Consider the following 16,973-nt stretch of genomic DNA (forward strand, 5'->3'; position numbering starts at 1 on the left):
GGTAACTAATAATACCCTGAAAAAACATTCTAACTCATTTTTACTCACATGAAACATGACGTCTAGATCTGATGAGGATTACTCACCGGAGTAAATTTTTCATTTAAAATCATGCCTTACAGCTATTGTAGAAAGCTGTTTGCTATCCCCCAAACACGTATTATCTGATTTTATATTGCTTTATCTAGATAAAATGGGCAATAAATCAAATTCATAAGCTGCAGCTGCTAATCAATATGCTTTAGTTGAAGACTGCATCCAAGTATTGTTTCTTAGAGCTATTTGTGAATTTCAGATATGTCGTTAAGGATAGAACAGATAAAAGGAAACTACTTCACTACTTCTGGTGTCTATAAAATTGAGCAACTTTATCCCTTTTGTTTTATTCTGAAATGAAAAATCACAGCCAGCAGGTCTCCCATCTTATTTACAATAAATTAGGGATGAAGGGGAAAGGTTTATTTTTCAAAATGGTGTAATTATATAGTCTCAAATATCATTCTATAACCAACCCTCTCTCACCCCAGCTTTTAAAAGACATCTTAAAAAATACCAGGTTTGGGTTGGTTTCTTTTGCCCTACCAGATAGGATCCCAAAAGGCAGCAAAATGAGCTTCCAGTTTGTACCTGCACTTGAAACAGCTTTTCTTGCAATTAGATACCAGATGTTTGGATGAGCTAAATTAAATATGGGCTTTAACGTGAAGCAATCAGATGCGCTGGCCAGGCCAAGGCTGGGAGTTCTGTCCTTCAGATTTTAGCCCTCGTATGAGGGCTAAATGAGGTTATCTTGTTACTGGACAAGAGACTTGGTATTTCAAATATAAAATTATTATTGGTTACACTACAACAAAGACAGAACTTAAAAAAACCCAACCAAACAAAATCCAGAAAACAGTGAAGACCTCTCTCCTCCCCAAAACAGTAAAGTCGCCTCTCCATTCTTTCAGGTCAGTGTAAGTCACACCCTAACATAACATCTGAGGTTAAAAGTCTTGAGGCTTTCAAGGCATTTATTCCAGTGTTTCCAATTTAGGATGATTTTCTGCAGGTGCTCCCTATAATCTTTGTTGAGGTCCAGACTGACCAGCCTACAATAGCAGGGAATGATTCACCAGGCAGCTACTCAGAGATTTATTTTTAGTTTTGGCAAGAGCAGAAATAAGCAGACATATACTTTGCAAGTTTATTTCAAAAGTTCACTCTATTTACTAAATATTTATTTTTTGCCCCAAACCTGCAATCCTTAGTAGTATCTGGAATAATATTAAGAAAATTTCACTACAGCTGATGTAGCTGAGGTTGAACCTCATCTGCTTATTTCCATTTACTTTGTCAATATGTCACTGCTTCCTTTTAAAAACAAACAGCAACTACTTTCTCAGCCACCCTATTTCCTAAACTTACTTTCTGATGCGTGTTCTTTATAAAGGAGATGAGAAAAATACCTATATAAAGAATGCCGACAGCCTTTTAATAATTCAGCGCACAGAAATGCACTATTGTTGTAACTGAGCAAGTATTCTCCAATAGAAAAGAAAGGTCGAACTTTCTCCATTTCAAGGGTTAAAAAAAATAATTCAGATGCTCCATAAACTGCCATCTTTTTCTGTATCAGCTTAATTCATTTACATGTGTTTAGATTACTTAAAGCTTTATCTGATGCTCCGACTGAGAAACAAGAGGACTATTTCTGCGCCACAAGTGGGTTATAGCCACCGGGGCTTCTCACCCCTCGCTGTGGTACGCAGGTCTGCACTAACCTAAAGGTGTTGCTGCGTGGCCCTTGCACAGAGGGTGGGGAAAGTGAGACGAGGTAGGCAGCCCGTTTTCTCATGGATCTAGTTTTTCAGTGGCTGCTATCAAGTTCATTGAAGCAAGGATTTGACTGAGCAGGAAGATAGAATTACGTCTCCTTCACACAGCTCAAGGTCAGGATAAAGATGGAGGATGGCTGAGAGCGAGTCATTTTATGTGCATTTATTGACTTTGTATTCCAAATTTCCAGGCTGAAAATACCATACACAAGGATTAAGACATGGCTAATATTTAGTCACACATTAACCAGTATTGATATCAAATCCTAACAGCAGCCATCTGAACAGCATACCAGACTTCTTCTCAAATAAAACCCAAATTGGTAGGTATCTTGTGCCTAGGTAAAGACTTGCAACTAATAAACCTGAGACATTTCCAAAGAGCAAATAGAGGTTCACTGCAGAAGGAGGTAGCTCGGAGGTACAGGAGAGAGGAAACTGTATTTTCACGACAGTGTAAGGATTAAAAATGCAGAAAAGCATCTGCATAAGATGTATAGAACACTGCATATTCGGGCCTCTGAGGATCTGACCCTCACGGAGCTCACACTAAACCAGACATAGAGTAAGAAATGCACCAGTGCAGTGTCTGCTTACTTGTTCTTCCACTTTGGACACACACATACAAAAAAGGTTCTTTGGGCCCAGAATTTTCTTGCCTGTAATAAATACGAACCTTCCAAAGGTAGTATGACAACCCTGGCAGCAAAGCCACCCCTTTCTGCCTCCTTTCCCCCCACCCCGGGCTAACTGTAGGTTCTTCTTCATCTGTCTCTCCGTTCCCAGCTTTTAAACTTTTATCCTTCTCTCTCACACCCCTTCATCCGAGGCTGGGATTGCTTCTTCTCAACAGAAGGATTTCAGATGCCCCTTGACTGAAGAGGCTGCACATCAGAAAAGCATCTCCGAGGAGAAACTTGTAAGAGCTCCCCCCACAACCCCCCAAGCTCTTCGCTTGGTCAGCATGTAGTCAGGAACATAAAAAGGCAGTCCAAAACCAGTACCTTGTAGTTTTGCTAAATGAAATTGAAAAAGCATATGTCTGCACATTGGGTGGAAAAAAAGCTTTTATGAAAATGTATTTGATGCTACAGTCCCTTTGTCCTTGGGTTTCAGAGTCTGAAGGAGTAGCTGAGTGAAGGACCGCTAAGTACCTAAGCCAGCTAGATTGTCTATTGCACAGGAGCTTTCAAAGTTTTTTATATATTAATAAACACACTGAACCATGGGGCACTAGCCCAGCATCTACTGCATCATTTCAGGGATTGTCAGTGACTGGTTTAATCCATATTTTCACCTGGAATTCAGCTCTCAGCTCTTGTTTCCTTTCAGGTCACTTTTTATTTTTAATTGACATTAAATCATTAGTTACAACGAAACAAAATCATAACTGCATAATACTTGACTGCTATGAAATAATTTTCAGTCCCTGCCACTATGTAATATCTTATCTCACATTCAGAAAGTCTAAAACCATTTTAACAATATAAAGTATATTGCGAATGCATTTAAAATAAATAAATCAGTTGTTGCTACATCATCTACTATCAGGAAATGTGTAAGTGCCGAGTGTTTTTAGCTGAGTTTGCTCTGTAAGGCACACCACCAGTACAAATCTGGCTTATAGTTTACTTTGTCTAAAAATCCAGGAGCTATTAGAGGGAGCAGATAGCTGCCCGAGTTAAAGCACACTATCTCGCTATCAAAAGAAATCCTGGGTATCTTTAACCTTACTTCACAAGCCTCGGACACAGTAAACAGTGAAGAACATTTCCAGTGGTGCCCAAGCCTACTTCCACCTTAGGACCCTGCCCGTGCTCTTCAGGGCTGGTCTTGTCTCCCAAAAGAGTATTTACATTTTATCACACAATTTCTTCATTGGAGCTTCATTATGCCAGTTATCACCAATTACGCAAAAATCACGTATTCCCTGGGTGAACAGCATGAATTGCTAGACAACAACCAGCCTCCCTCTGTAACAGAACCTCGGGAGACCAGCCTCTGAAACACCTGCTTACCATTACACAGTAAGAGGGAGAAAACCAGCGTGGTCCTGCCTTCGCATATTTAAACGCTATGTGATGTGGGGCAGAGGCGAATGCAAGCGCCTGCCCCTCACGATACCTCTTTTGAGCCCTGCAGAGGAAGGAGGATGGGTTCACGGCATGCCTGCTAACGGCAGGGCAGGAGCACGTGCGGCACCGCCGGAGGTCCTCGGCCCTGAAATAGATAAGAGCACCCCCGTTCCTTCGATAAGGCAGCGCGTGAGATGAGAGCAGCAAAGCGCCTCCTCTGCAGGAGAGCCGAGAGGAGCTGGGTCACAGGCCTGAGAAGTCAGCACGTTGGCTCCCGGCAAGGGCTGGGGGAAGGTACAGAGACCCCAGCGTGGGCCCTGGGATAGCACCTTTGAGTCCGCTCACCACAGTACAGGGAGTGGGGTGTTTATTGGTGTTACTTTGTTAAGACAATCACATCGTCCCGACATCTGGGGGTTTGGTCTTGGCAGTGTCCATGTAACACAGCACACGGTTCACTCTTCTGGCGGAGGTGCTGGGCTCCACGCAGTGTCCGGTCAGGGCTGGGGAGGCCGCTGCCAGGCACCGCCATGTCCCCCACGGGGCCAAGCGAGGCCAACCCCAGCTGCAGGGCTCCGGCCACCCGTCCAGTGCCGGCTCCTCACAGGGCCGCAGCTCCGCGGGCGAAGCCCTCCTGGGCTACTCGCCCCCTTGGGCGGCGCGGCCCGCGGCACCGCCGCCGTCGAAGACCTCGGGGCTGTCGGCCAGCAGCGAGGTGCGCACCTTCCGCCTCTCCTTGAAGCGGCCCGAGTGGGAGACGCGGAGGCTCCGGCGGTTGCCGCCGCCCGCCCCCGCGGCCTCGCCGCTGCTGAAGGGGGTCGGCTGCTCCTCCCGGCCGCCGGGGCTGGGGGGGGCGGCGGGGGCCTCGCTGGCGGCGGCGGGGGGCGGCGGGGCGGCCGCCGCTTCCTTGTGCTGCTTCTTGCTGGTCAGCGACTTCCACCAGGGCCCCGACGATCTGCCCTTCACGCCGGCGCGGGGGGCGGCGGTGGCCGCGGCGCTGTCCGCCATCTCGGGCTCCTGCGGGGGGGGGGGGGAAGAGCGAGGGCGGGCTGGCAGCCGGGCACGCCGCCACCCCGCCCGCCGGGGCCCTTCCGCCGTTCCGCCGGGTGCAGGTGAAGGCGGCGGGGACGCCCCTTCCCAACACTGGGGAGGTGGGCAAGCCCCCCAACGCGAGCAGCGCTTCTGGGGGAGGTCTGCCCCTCACCCCGGGAGCTGCTGAGCAGGGAGGGACAGGTCTTGCACAGGCAGCCGGGTGGGCGCGGGGGAGGATTTTGCTCTGCACCGAGCCCCGGTGACAGGCTCTGCAGCGGCACCCCGCCTCCCCGGGCGCGGCTGACAGAGTTAAAGGTAAATAAAGCCCCGGAGCTGAGCTGCGGGACCCGCTCCCTGCACTCGCCACCCCTCCAGGCCCAGAGGTAGACCCCGAGGCCCGGTACCTTGCGGCTGCTGCCTCCCCGCGGGACGGGGCCGGGAACCCGCGTACCTCCTGGGGGCTCCTGCCATGGGGCGCCGCGCCCCCCCTCCTTCCCTCCCGCCGCCGGCTCCCGGCGCAACAGGTATGGGAGGCGACACTGACCTGCGGACGCCCGCCCGCCCGCTGCGGGAGCGCTCTCCTTCTCCCACCGGGAAGCGCGGCCGCTCCTCCCTCCGCACGCCCCTACGGCTCCACCGCCGCAGCAGGGAAGGAGGGAAGAGGCCGCCGGGCGGCGGGGAGCTGCGGCGGGGAGCGGCGGCCGGGCTGCTGTGCGGAGCGGCGGCAGGTGGCGGCCAGCCCCGCGGCTCGCCTCCGTGGGCGGGGCGGCGGCCCGGCCGGCCCCGGGGCCGGGGCGGCTCCCGCTCACCTGCCCGGCTCCCGCCGTGTGGGGCGGGGGAGCGGCGGCGGCCGAGGGAGGGGGGGCCGGCCCGCGGTGCGGCGCCGGATCCTCGGGGCTGCAGGGAGGGGGTTGCGGGGCGGAGGAAGGTCGGTGTCCCCCCGAAGGGACACCCGGCGGTGAAGAGACGGGGGAGGAGGGATCCTTAGTGCAGGTGAGGCAGCACCGTGAGCGCCTCATGAAAGCCAGGGCTACGAACGGTGGATGCGGTGTTGTCGGCGAGCGTGGCTGAAACAGTGACGCGTTTGGTTGGTGCACATGACAGATGTGCCTACGTGAGTATTTTGTAGCCCTGAAGACACGAGAATTGTTTTTGATTGCCCATCTTTAAAAAATGAATGTAGCTGACATGCTGAGAGAGACAGTGCCGTCTAAGGTTTATACTTGAACTGGCTTAGAATTGGGACTTTGAATTTCTGTGTGATGATATACGGCCATATAAATGCCTTTACCTTTTTTTATTCATCCAGAAAGGAAAAAAAGATTTGCTTGTGCCATGCTATGTGTTAAAAATGGTGATTTGTTCTTTGCAGAACTATGCCATGTAATACTGATTTGATTCCTAACACCCCTTCGATCAGTTACACATTCAGTTACTCAAGGACGCCTATGATCATATGGAGTTCATGAAAGCAGTGGTATTTCAGCCTCATCTTCTTTTGCAGATCAACTTCTGCTACTTGCAGCTTCCCTGAATAGCCCATAAAGATAAGACACATGGAAACGGGTGAATGCAGGTTACTGAAGGAGAGGAGCCAGGGGCGTGCACTTATATTACTCTGTAGATTGCTCTCTTCAAACCCAGAGGGTTTTGGACAGGGAAGCCTGCGTGCACACACACTTGAAAGCACTCTACACTGTCTATCATCATACTAACTGATGTCAGCAGCAAAAAATCTCTCCTGTGGAATAAACCAGTAACTTGCAGTGAGAAAAGATGGCCTGTACATTCCCTGCTAACAAGTAAGCAGCTAGCATTTTCTAAGATGCACAGCACCAGGGCCTTGGGCTCTGCTGGGCCAAGGATAGCAATAGATACAACGTCAAGTTTCTCCCAGTGACTATAACCTACTGCTATGCTACTCATTTGTATCTATGGAAAAAGAGAACACCAGCATCTCTTCTTATCTTGTGTCCCAGGAAACTGCCTGGGAAAAAGGGAATTTCTGGAGAAATAAGGATAAATACTATTATTAAAAGTCCTTTTCACAAAACATTACTGGTGACATTTATAGCTTCCATTCTGGTTATAGGCTTATACAAAACATTTACCACTGTATTACTTATTTATATTATTTTGATTACCATAGACCTGGCCTCTTAGCTCACCTAATGCCAAGCTTACATCAAATCAGTGTGTTTTTTTCGGTTCAGCCTGTTTCAAAGAATCTTATGATGTAAGAGATTTGTCTTTTTTGACACTGCACTGACAGCAGGGTCTGCTGAAAAGAGACAGGCAGGTTGGAAAGCTTTGTAAGAGAGGGTGCGCATGGGAGCGTGCTGCCTGCATGTGTATGTGGCTGCACAGGAGAACAGCAAAACCTGCTCTGCATTTGGAAGTCACTGCTACGAATCAGTCACAACATGCTGTTCCACAAGATTGTCACTAAGGTTAGTGTTTATATAAAAACAACTCTGACAGTGAAAATGTTATGTTCTGCCCCTTTCTTATTGCAACAGTACTTGTTGCATTCCTTCAGTATGCATAGATTTACAGCACTGATATAAAAAGGAAAGTAAAATAACCCAGTGACTCTTTCAATGCATGGAAGTTAGCTACTATACTCATTTAATATGACTGCTGCAGTTGAATTCTATCCCTTTGCAAGAGGAGAGGATAAAAAATAATGGGGTTTTGTAGTCCCAGCTAGGGTGGATGTGCAGGATTCTAGCAGATGCCCCAATACACTGCAAAATAGAACTGTAGGGCCTTTTCTCCTACTTTGTAACATGCTCCTCCTGTGTAGGATTGGACCATATTAATATGGGGTCTCTTCATGATTCTGTGGGCTCTCCAAAATTCAGAAATACCCCGGTGTTCTCAGATTTATATTCCCAAAGACTAACTTTAAGGTCAGTTCTCAAACTAAGCTTACTTACACCTGAACTGTTACTGCAGTGAAAAGAAAGAAGAAAAAAAAGGTGTTGCGCTTCCCACCATCCTTTTTCCAAACTTTGCAGACCCTACTGTGTTCAAGTTGAAATTGGGCTCTGGAAACCTTAGATTACCAAACCACACCCTTACCTAATTGTGTTGAGGGGACCCATCTCTACTCGCAGTAGAAGAGAGGCACCATCCACTGCAGACATCAGCCTTCCCAACACTGGACTACGCAGTGTCCACCTGCGCTCTGGAACCTTTCGGTTTCCAAAACACAACTGCAGCTTTAACCCTGATATTAAATGCAGTTATGATTATACGAAGGGGACCCACCGATGCCCTCAGAAGCATAAAGGGCAGTAGTGAATATTGCTATCAGATCTCCTATTTACCCTGAAGCCCCAGACCATCCAGCAAATACACTGGACTTTTGAAACTTGTGATTCTCAAATGCTAACCTTAGAGCCAAGGACATGTTTGAGGCTACTGTAGAAAAGAACATACAGCACTGGCACCTATAAAGAGCAGCGCTCTTCTTAAGTCCATGTTCCCAGAAATATTCAACGGCGTGCTTGATTCTTCAAGTTTTGATTCTTAAACCCTAACCCTGACCTGACATACAACAGAGCAATTGGTCCTTAGAAAGAAAATTTGCAACACATACCTGCTGGCACAAGTGGGCCTTTTAGCATTCAGCATTAAAATCAGTTCTTGAAACTCCTAGCTCTCAAAGCCTAAATGTCACTTTAATTTTAAGCAAGGGGCCCCTGTGTACAGGAAAAGACCGCACAAGGAATGGGCTCCCATCAGCATCAGGCTGTCTACTCTGAAAAAGCCATTGGTAGCTTCAGCTCTTTAAGCTTTAGATTTCCAAGTGCTAGCAGCATCTCAAACCTTAGCCTTTACCATAAACATGGGAAGGACTCCAACCCTTTTGTAAAGGGGAAGAACATTTTCCCTGTTGACACCAGGCTGCTGCTTAAGGCTGTGGGACTGCAGCGTCCACACCCAGGCTATGTCTGACCTGCCAAAAAAACAGAGCCAGGCAGCGAGTTTGAACCCTGCACCCGGTGAATTGGCCCTCTCCTTAGCGGTGGCTCCCTGACATGATTTTGGCCTATGTCATTTAATACCCACTGTTGGAGGCAGTAAGAACAAAGAATTATTCCCCCTAAGCAGAATGGACAAAACTACACCAGTTTGTGTCCCTCCATAGTCCTCCAGCTTTATTGCAATAGGTTTCACACCCTCAAACACTTCAATATACAACCACTCTGCATGTTACAGTCTAGGACATGCATCTCAGCCTCAGGGTATGAAAATACCAGTTTGATGGGCTGCAACACAGCCCTTGCATTATTACAGGTGCTAAATCACAATTTTTGATTCAGTGCCTCTAGGAAAAAAAGTACTCTCAAAGCCCACAGGTGACACCGTGGACCCCTGAGGGGACCTCAGTTAGGTACAGTGTAATGTGGACAGGGCAAGTCTGCGCCGCTTGGCATGGGAGAGGTCCTTGACTCCATTTTATTGAGTGACACAGATGTAGTCTTTCCTAATCTTACCTCCTACATTAGTGAGGACAATATCCTTGCTTACATGGGCCCTAACAGTGGCTCTATGAAGGGAACTAGTCCTCTAGTGGAAGGTAAGACGTTAGCATGTGTTAGTGCTAGTGCTCATCCTCATTCAACGGGAAGTTCAGCTCCCTTACTCAATTTGTCTCAGAACACAACAGATTCTGAAACTTTACCTTAACAATACCTATACCTATAACGAAGCCCCAAAACTTCATCAAAACAGACCATAAACACAGCTCCTCAAACTTTCAGTTCCCGACCAGCCACCAGCCCTTTCTTCTATCTCATGAATTCATGCCCACAGCAGAAGCAAATAGAGGAGTGTAGGTACTTAACAACACCAGCCCTTTTCTTATGTATATCCAGCAGCAAACTCAGTCTGCTTCTTTGAATCCCAAATTTTAAACCTCCTCTTCTCTCTCACCTTTATAGTATCTGGAGATAAAACTAAGGTCATGTTCCTATAGTAGAACGTAAAACCAAAGATATTTGTGACTGTTGAGATCAGTACCCTTCCAAGCTCTGCAGGCCTTGCAAAAAAGCACTTCATCCAATATCCATACTCCTAAGCAGAGAACCCACACACTGAATAGAAAGACAGAATTGATCATTATTGATACCAGCACACTGCAGTTCTTGCAACTTCAGTAATAACTCAGTTCTTTAGGCTTTAGATTTCCAAAGTCTATCCCTATTCCTACCTTAACTGTAAGACTCATGCTACAACAACAAAAAACCCACCATAAATAACTGTCCCTTATTGACATCAGCCCTAGTCCCAATACTGAGGGCTGTGCAGTATCCAGTAACAACACAGGTTCCTCAATATTTGGATTCCTAATCTAACCCTAACTGTTACCTTGTTATGAACACCTATGGACCACAGTCTCCTAATGTTCTTGGGCAGCAGCATGTAAATAATGTAAATGTAAATAATACGGATCTTCATGCACGTTAGTCATACCCATACCTGCCCTATAGTAGAACAGAAAATAAGGTATCTTCAAATATTGCCAGCAGCAATTTTTGTTCTTCAAGGTCTACAGTTCCAAACCCTATAGCTAACCCTACTCCTCATTCTAACCTTCATCTTAGTAGTAACAAACGGTTCATACTTCCAAGAAAAGAGAGAATACTTTGACCCCCACCTTGTCAGGTCCTGCAGAACCCTGCAATGAAGGCAGCTTCCAGTGGTAAGTTCGGTTCCTGACATCCCCAAGTCTACTGTAAACTGAACCCTGACAGTTTCTCTACTTATAACCTGCTGCTCATTTCTATTGTAGCTTATGAAGCACTGGCTCCAACTGACACAAGCTTTTTTCCTAACTGCAGTCCTTACGACATCCTGCAATAATCCAGGTCCTTCAGCTTTGAACTCCCAGTCCTGGCTCTAGCTGTAGCATCAGCATAATTATATCCAGAATACCATGCCTTCAGAGAAAGATAATGTAAAGTATGGCCCCCATGGAAGACCCACTGATGTCCTAAATCTGCAAGCCCCAGAGCATTCAGCAATAATCATAGTTCCCTAAGGTTCAGATTTCTGAATCTTAACTGTGATCGTTACTTTAATCAAGGAATTAATCTCTACAGCTAAAGGACATAAAACGTATTGATGCTCTCACTCTTATCTTCCTGAGACCTATAGTCTCTTCATTCCCTTTAGATAGCTGGAGGGGATATAGCAATGTAATTCTGCTTTGAAGATCCAGTTAGATGGCATTCTTCTTGTATAAGTGTTTTGAATTACTTTCCTACTCAGAGTTTTCATCAGTTCCTGGTTATCGGCAGGGGGCTCTTTTGGCACTCAATTCTTCTTCCTCCCTTTTCTGCAGACCTTGAGTCTGTACTTGTCAATAAAGAAATAAGGTAGTAACCAGGCAGGCTCCTGCGGTTTGTGCCCTTTGAGCAAGGTTTGGGGAGAGTGCAGCATCGAGGGAAAATGTTGTAGCCTCTCCAGCTGCTGCCACTTTGGGGAGCTTGAACAGCTGGAGAAGTGCCCGCTTGCGGACCCTTCTGTGAGCCTTCCTCCCATCCCCATCTCCTTTTCTGTCCTCTCCAGCCTCTTCTCAGACAGCATGGCAGTACCTACCCAGCCATTAGCAGGATCAGGGGAGCAGGCTGCTTTTGCCCCGCCTGTACTGTGTCGGGGGGAAAGCGATACTGGCAGCAGCTGAAGGTACAGCAGAAGAGACTGCCGGCTGTCTTCATCTCCAGATGGGAGGGAGGGGGAGAGAGAGCAGAGAGCCTAGTTGGGTTAGGAAAACGCTCCCCCTCCGGACATGTTAGTCCAGGCGGGGCCCTGTGCAAACAGTTAATCATCTCGCAGTGTCTCATTTGTACAGGTCTGCACCGCACAGTGTTTGAGGTGATCATAAAAGAGAAGACACAGTTGCTCCACGTGCTGTGCAAGCCGCTGTCAGCACCTGCCTTCACTTTCACCTCCTTGCAATGTGACTTTAAGCCTTCCTTCAGCCCACCTATTTATTATCCCAGGCACTCCCAGCACATGTCCGAGACCTTACTAAGACCAGAGTTTTGCACAATACTACACCCGCAATCCCTCCTCCCTCCTGTATCCTAAATTTGACAGTAACGCACAGCTCAGGTCTTTCAAGCACCTAGTTTCAGGGGAGATCCTGAACCTGCTATATTCCTTCCCAGAGTCTCAGGCCAAGTGTCCCTGCAGCTCTGTCTCCTTCATTAAGCTCATATGTTGTGTCAGCTTTGAGACTGTTAAGTGTATAGGAAAGTGTAGTCTTACCTCTTGCTTAGAAATAAAATGAATGTGGTACCAATTCACCCAGGTTTGTGCTCTGTTAGACCTGTTCTGTAGCTTAAACTGACATCAGCTCACGGAGCAGTGAGTTGAGCCCAAAGCTGTGTTTCCTTTGTAACTTCATTTTAAAAAGTTTTCCCGAGGAGACAATATCTGCACTCATGCTCTTTGTTTCTCTTTTTTTTTGCAGATTCTCTTCCTTCCTCAGTAACTTCTACATCCATTGTCCAGTTCCAATGGTATTTGACAGCAGGAGAGAGATAATTAAGTTTCACAACAACTGGTCTCTGTAGAGGAGCCCCAAATCGGTCTCAGTTGAGGAAACCCTTCAACAGTTCCCTGTTCGATCTTGCCTGCCAGCTGCCCGTGTGCTTTGGAGTCAGACACAGGACATGCTGCCTCGTCTCCAGCGCGGTGTTCTCAGGAAACCACTCAGTTGCCCTGGCAGGCTCGAAATACTTAAATCTGACAGCAATGAGTCTTGCAAAGACAGAGGTATAAAGATGAAATGTCAGGTGTTCCACAGCACTTTGGAAAGTTACTACCTTACAAACCATTAACTGCATGTAATGTTTTACTAATCGTGGCTAAGACACTTCTGCTTTATGGGAGGCAAGTCGTCTTACCCGGCTAGCTCCAAGGACCAGCTGTAAGGGGGTACAGAGTTGCACCCATCATACCAGAAGATGGGGCTAGTGGAATGGCAGATGGGAAGCACGGGTGGATGCCGGCAGTAGGGGACTGCTGTCGCACCCGCAACACTCCACCAAAGGCCTTCCCCAGTAGCTGGAGGGGAACAAGGTTCCTGCCAAACATCCAGCTGGAGGCAGGCTCCAATGCAGTCAGACACAGGTATCTCACCTGCTTCCAGAGGAGATGAAATGACCTAGCGGGGAAGTTACATCAGCTCAAACACAGACTCCTGGAGCATCTTTCAAATGACTCTTACTACCTTCTAGTAGAGCGTCATGTGAGAGACATCATCACACTCTGCTGAATGCTTTGAAGCAAAGGGAAGATCCAGTCAGACACATTTTTAATGTGTGCTGGAGTATAGGCTTGCATTACAGAGACACACGCTTTGTCTTCCGCTTTAGCAGTCAGTTTTGCAGAGAAAAGTCTGCTGGCTGCTTATTTCCTTGAATGGTGAATTTGGAACAGAGACGACCAGATCTCAGAGGTGCTGCTCAGCCCCGGGTGATGGCCACAGTAAGGCTGATATAAGAGATGAAGGGTGTGCCGCACTAATGAAGCATGGAGGGGACAGGGTCCTTTTACCTCCACGCTCAGTATGCCCCTGAGGACGCTGGCCATCGGTTAGCCGAGACAAACATGGACAATTCATTAGATATTTGTGTTTTAAGATGCAGAATCATACTCTTCCCTCCGTCCAACAGATTAGAAACTTCTGCCCTCCAAAGACACTATGCATGGGTATTTCTAAACACACTGCTTTGTACTGTCATTGAATCCTTAGGATGGGGCACGTGTTGAAGGCCCCCAGAGTGTGAGACATGTCAGAGCTATCAGTTTGCTCGTGGTAGAGGGAAAGGGAGAAGCAGAAGTAGAACAGCTTGTTTGTCTTCCTGCAAAAATAAAAAATGGTACTAAAATACTCTTCTTGCCTTAAAAAAAAAAAACTCATTACTGAACTGACCAGAAAAAATAAAGAAAAACATTAGTCAGATGTCTGCGTTCAAGGGAGTGGAAAAGTGCTCTGATGGCATTGATTCTTGGAAATTGATTGGATTGATACTGCGATTCGTTGCTTGCTTGAAGTTTTACACAGAGGTGGTTCAGGGTGGTCGCAGAAAATAAATGTGTGCATAGGCTTGGCTGTGGTAGTATGGGCATGCAAGTGCCAATCTGAAACTGCTGACATTCAGTAAAATTGTTCTAAGTTTTCCAAGTAGGAAAGTTTCCAGCAATATCAGGATGGTAATTAGCGATTGATTTTCATTTGGCAGCTTGCCATGTGGTCAGAGTGACAGACATCAGAACTCTTTAACACATTTAATGGGATTTTTCCTTCCATTTACACTATCATAAATTACAAAGCATATCTCACTTCACAAAATAAAACCATTTCCAGATCATCTTTATGACAGTATTAAGTAGTACATAACCTACAACAAATAGTCCTGTACAAGGCAGGAGGATCTATGGAAGTATTGGGAACTCAGACTATTTAGCATTTGCTCTGCAATCTGGGTTAATCTATCTAGCCCTTAGTTATTTCTCTAGAAGATGACAAATTTACAGTCATACCCTCCACCTCCCTTCATTATCATAGTTACACATATTTTTCAATTTGAATAGAAACATGTGCTCCCTGAAATAATTCAGGAAACTGCATCACTGAGTTACCAAGCATATGATATAAACGATCAAGATGAGGGATTATTATAATGTTTTTTGTATTGAAAATTGAGTTTGGTAGTAAAGTATGTTGATTTTCTATGCTTGCAGAAATGTCTCATGCTGAGAAACAGTTTTAACATTAGGAATAAGTTGCAGTTAGGCTATGAACTCTGTAGGTCAATGTTTGTGAGGGGAGAAAAATATTAAAATTTGGTAATAATTAAATTTACCAACTCCCACATTTCCTACACATTCTTTCTTTCTTTTTTTTTTTTTTTTTAAAAACAAACCATCAGGAAACACATTCAAGATAAATACCTACATTTTTAGCAGATTTACTGTACGTTTATAAATACAGAAACATGACAAAACATAACTCGATTTTTACAGAAAAACCAAATCCTTCATAATTAACCCAAAAAAGTGCTAACTTTCAACAAGGCCAGAAAATATCCAGTGTCCCAGCATCACTTAACTTACATATTACTGTAATCCAAGAAAAATCTGGCATATGAAACTGATACTACCACCAGGACTTTTGAAAAATTCTCAATACCATATTTTACATGGGAGTGGAAAAAAAAAAAAAGGAAGAGAAAATACTATATGTTTTGGGAAATATCAAATGGCTAAAAGTGTACAATCTTAGGATGCTAGTGCCTAAATGCAAAGAAACCTAAGGAAAGCTGGAATACACACAAGAAAAGAATTCTCCTTTAAAACACTTGCAATCAAAGAGGTATGTCAGGATAATACTGCATTAGTGGTAATTGTTTTCAATATATCATAGCAAAAATGCAGGAAAAAATTATGTGGAAAATAATCAATGCACCGCATTGATTTATAGTTTGCTAAAATAAAATGCCATTCTTTCAGCTAGGTAAAGTAAAAATATCTTTATAATATAGGTTCTGTTTCACAATTGACATATATAATTATGTCTCATGGAGAGGGAAATGTATAGGCGTATACAAGAAACACTGATTAAGTACCTTTTTGCTTCTCTAGCCATATTAAAATATGTTTTGTGTTTCTTAATAAGTTAACAATAAAACTGCTTGCAACTTCTCAAAACAAATATACATCCGAGGCAAGGCAAAAGATACAAGGTAAGAGGATTTTTTCTGACCTTTTTTTTCCCTTCTACAAAGAGGCATATGTCTATGAGACATAGGCTTTCCCTAAACATTTTGGCATCCATCTGCAACTTTGCAGAAATTGAAGTGCAGTCAAGGAACTTTTCCTTTATGTTTAAAAAAATGTAAAGAAATGTTGTTTTTCCTTCAAACTAATTCTTTTAAAACAAATGGCTTTGAAGATATGCCTCTCTCTGTCTAAAAGAGAACATCTTCATTTTCTATTAAAATCTGCACAATTAACTTCTGGTACCGCATGTCATTCAGCGTAGCAAGGGTACTGTCCTCTGGAGGTCTCATTAAAGTAGGCCCAAACACTATTCCCAGGTTTTCAGCATTCATGAAATTCTCCTTTTCATGCAAGGTAACCCTAAAATAGAAAAAAAAAGAAAAAAAAAGTAAGTGGTTGTTTACTTCCCAGAACAAAAGAATATATGCATCTTAATCTGTAATCCCACTGTACATCAAGCATTGGTAGATAATGACATTTTTCAGTAACAATTTTTACTTTCAATCAATATAGTAACTGTTTCCACAGCAAGTACAATGCAACTACAGTGGGGCTGTGATTTCCAGTGCCTTTAAACACCCCTCATGTGACTCTTTTAAGTGAATTTTCCATGTGGCTATTTGTTAGGGTATAAGAATTAGTGGCAATTGCTTTTCTGAAAAGCATAATGATGATTTAAATGATGATGTATGGAGCAGTCCTCTACTCCACAGTAACTACAGTTCTCTGGCATGTCGTACTTGGTGTGGATGTGCTTCCCGAACATGAACGCAGATTTTCTTTTGATTACCAGTGACCCCCATGCTTCCAGCCTGCAGGAACCCAGTTCACGCATTTCTGCCTTGCTGGCTGCCTCAGGCCAACCAACAGCTGCATGACTCTGATTACTGGTTATACTTTAGGAGCGTGCTGAATCCTGGAGCAGTCCAGAGAGGTGGCTTGCTGAAGTCTGACTGCTACAAATGCCATCTGTCCTTGACAGAGAACAGAGGCACTTCTAGGAAGGAGCCCGGGCTGTTTTGTTCCCTGCGCATATAATGTAAATACAAAAGAAGGTAGGCTACGTGTGGCTGGAGCAAACACAGGCTGCCGAGGATGCAGAGAAGTCATCCCTTAGGCCTGCTGGAAAATGCAAGATGTGGTTTAGGTTTCCCTCCAGGTAATAGAGCTGGATCACATCAGTGTTGTCCCAGCAAGCCTTTGGCATTCGAGTTCGGTCCTGAGAGTGCTCTTGCAGTGCAGT

At 45.5% G+C, this 16,973-nt stretch overlaps 2 protein-coding genes across 3 annotated transcripts in view; both read right to left on the reverse strand.

The window, feature by feature from the left end:
• Positions 1–3,147: 3,147 nt before the first annotated feature.
• PRR15 (proline rich 15) lies at positions 3,148–4,900 on the reverse strand. The gene has a single exon (XM_075140754.1). The coding sequence runs from the start codon at positions 4,898–4,900 to the stop codon at positions 4,532–4,534; it is 369 nt and encodes a 122-aa protein (XP_074996855.1). The 3' UTR covers positions 3,148–4,531.
• Positions 4,901–14,221: 9,321 nt separating this feature from the next.
• CHN2 (chimerin 2) overlaps positions 14,222–16,973 on the reverse strand; it is a 163,719-nt gene continuing 160,967 nt past the window's right edge. For both annotated transcript variants that reach the window (XM_075143488.1, XM_075143487.1), the window contains exon 13: positions 14,222–16,090. In XM_075143488.1, coding sequence (XP_074999589.1) covers positions 15,919–16,090 — 172 coding nt within the window. In that variant the 3' untranslated portion in view covers positions 14,222–15,918. The remainder of the gene's footprint in view (positions 16,091–16,973) is intronic.

This window comes from Calonectris borealis, chromosome 2 (genome assembly GCF_964195595.1).
Source record: "Calonectris borealis chromosome 2, bCalBor7.hap1.2, whole genome shotgun sequence".
NCBI lineage: Eukaryota > Metazoa > Chordata > Aves > Procellariiformes > Procellariidae > Calonectris > Calonectris borealis.

Coding starts and splice junctions, on each gene's coding strand:
- PRR15 (XM_075140754.1), bottom strand. CDS start 4,900: ATGGCGGACAGCGCCGCGGCCACCGCCGCCCCCCGCGCCGGCGTGAAG.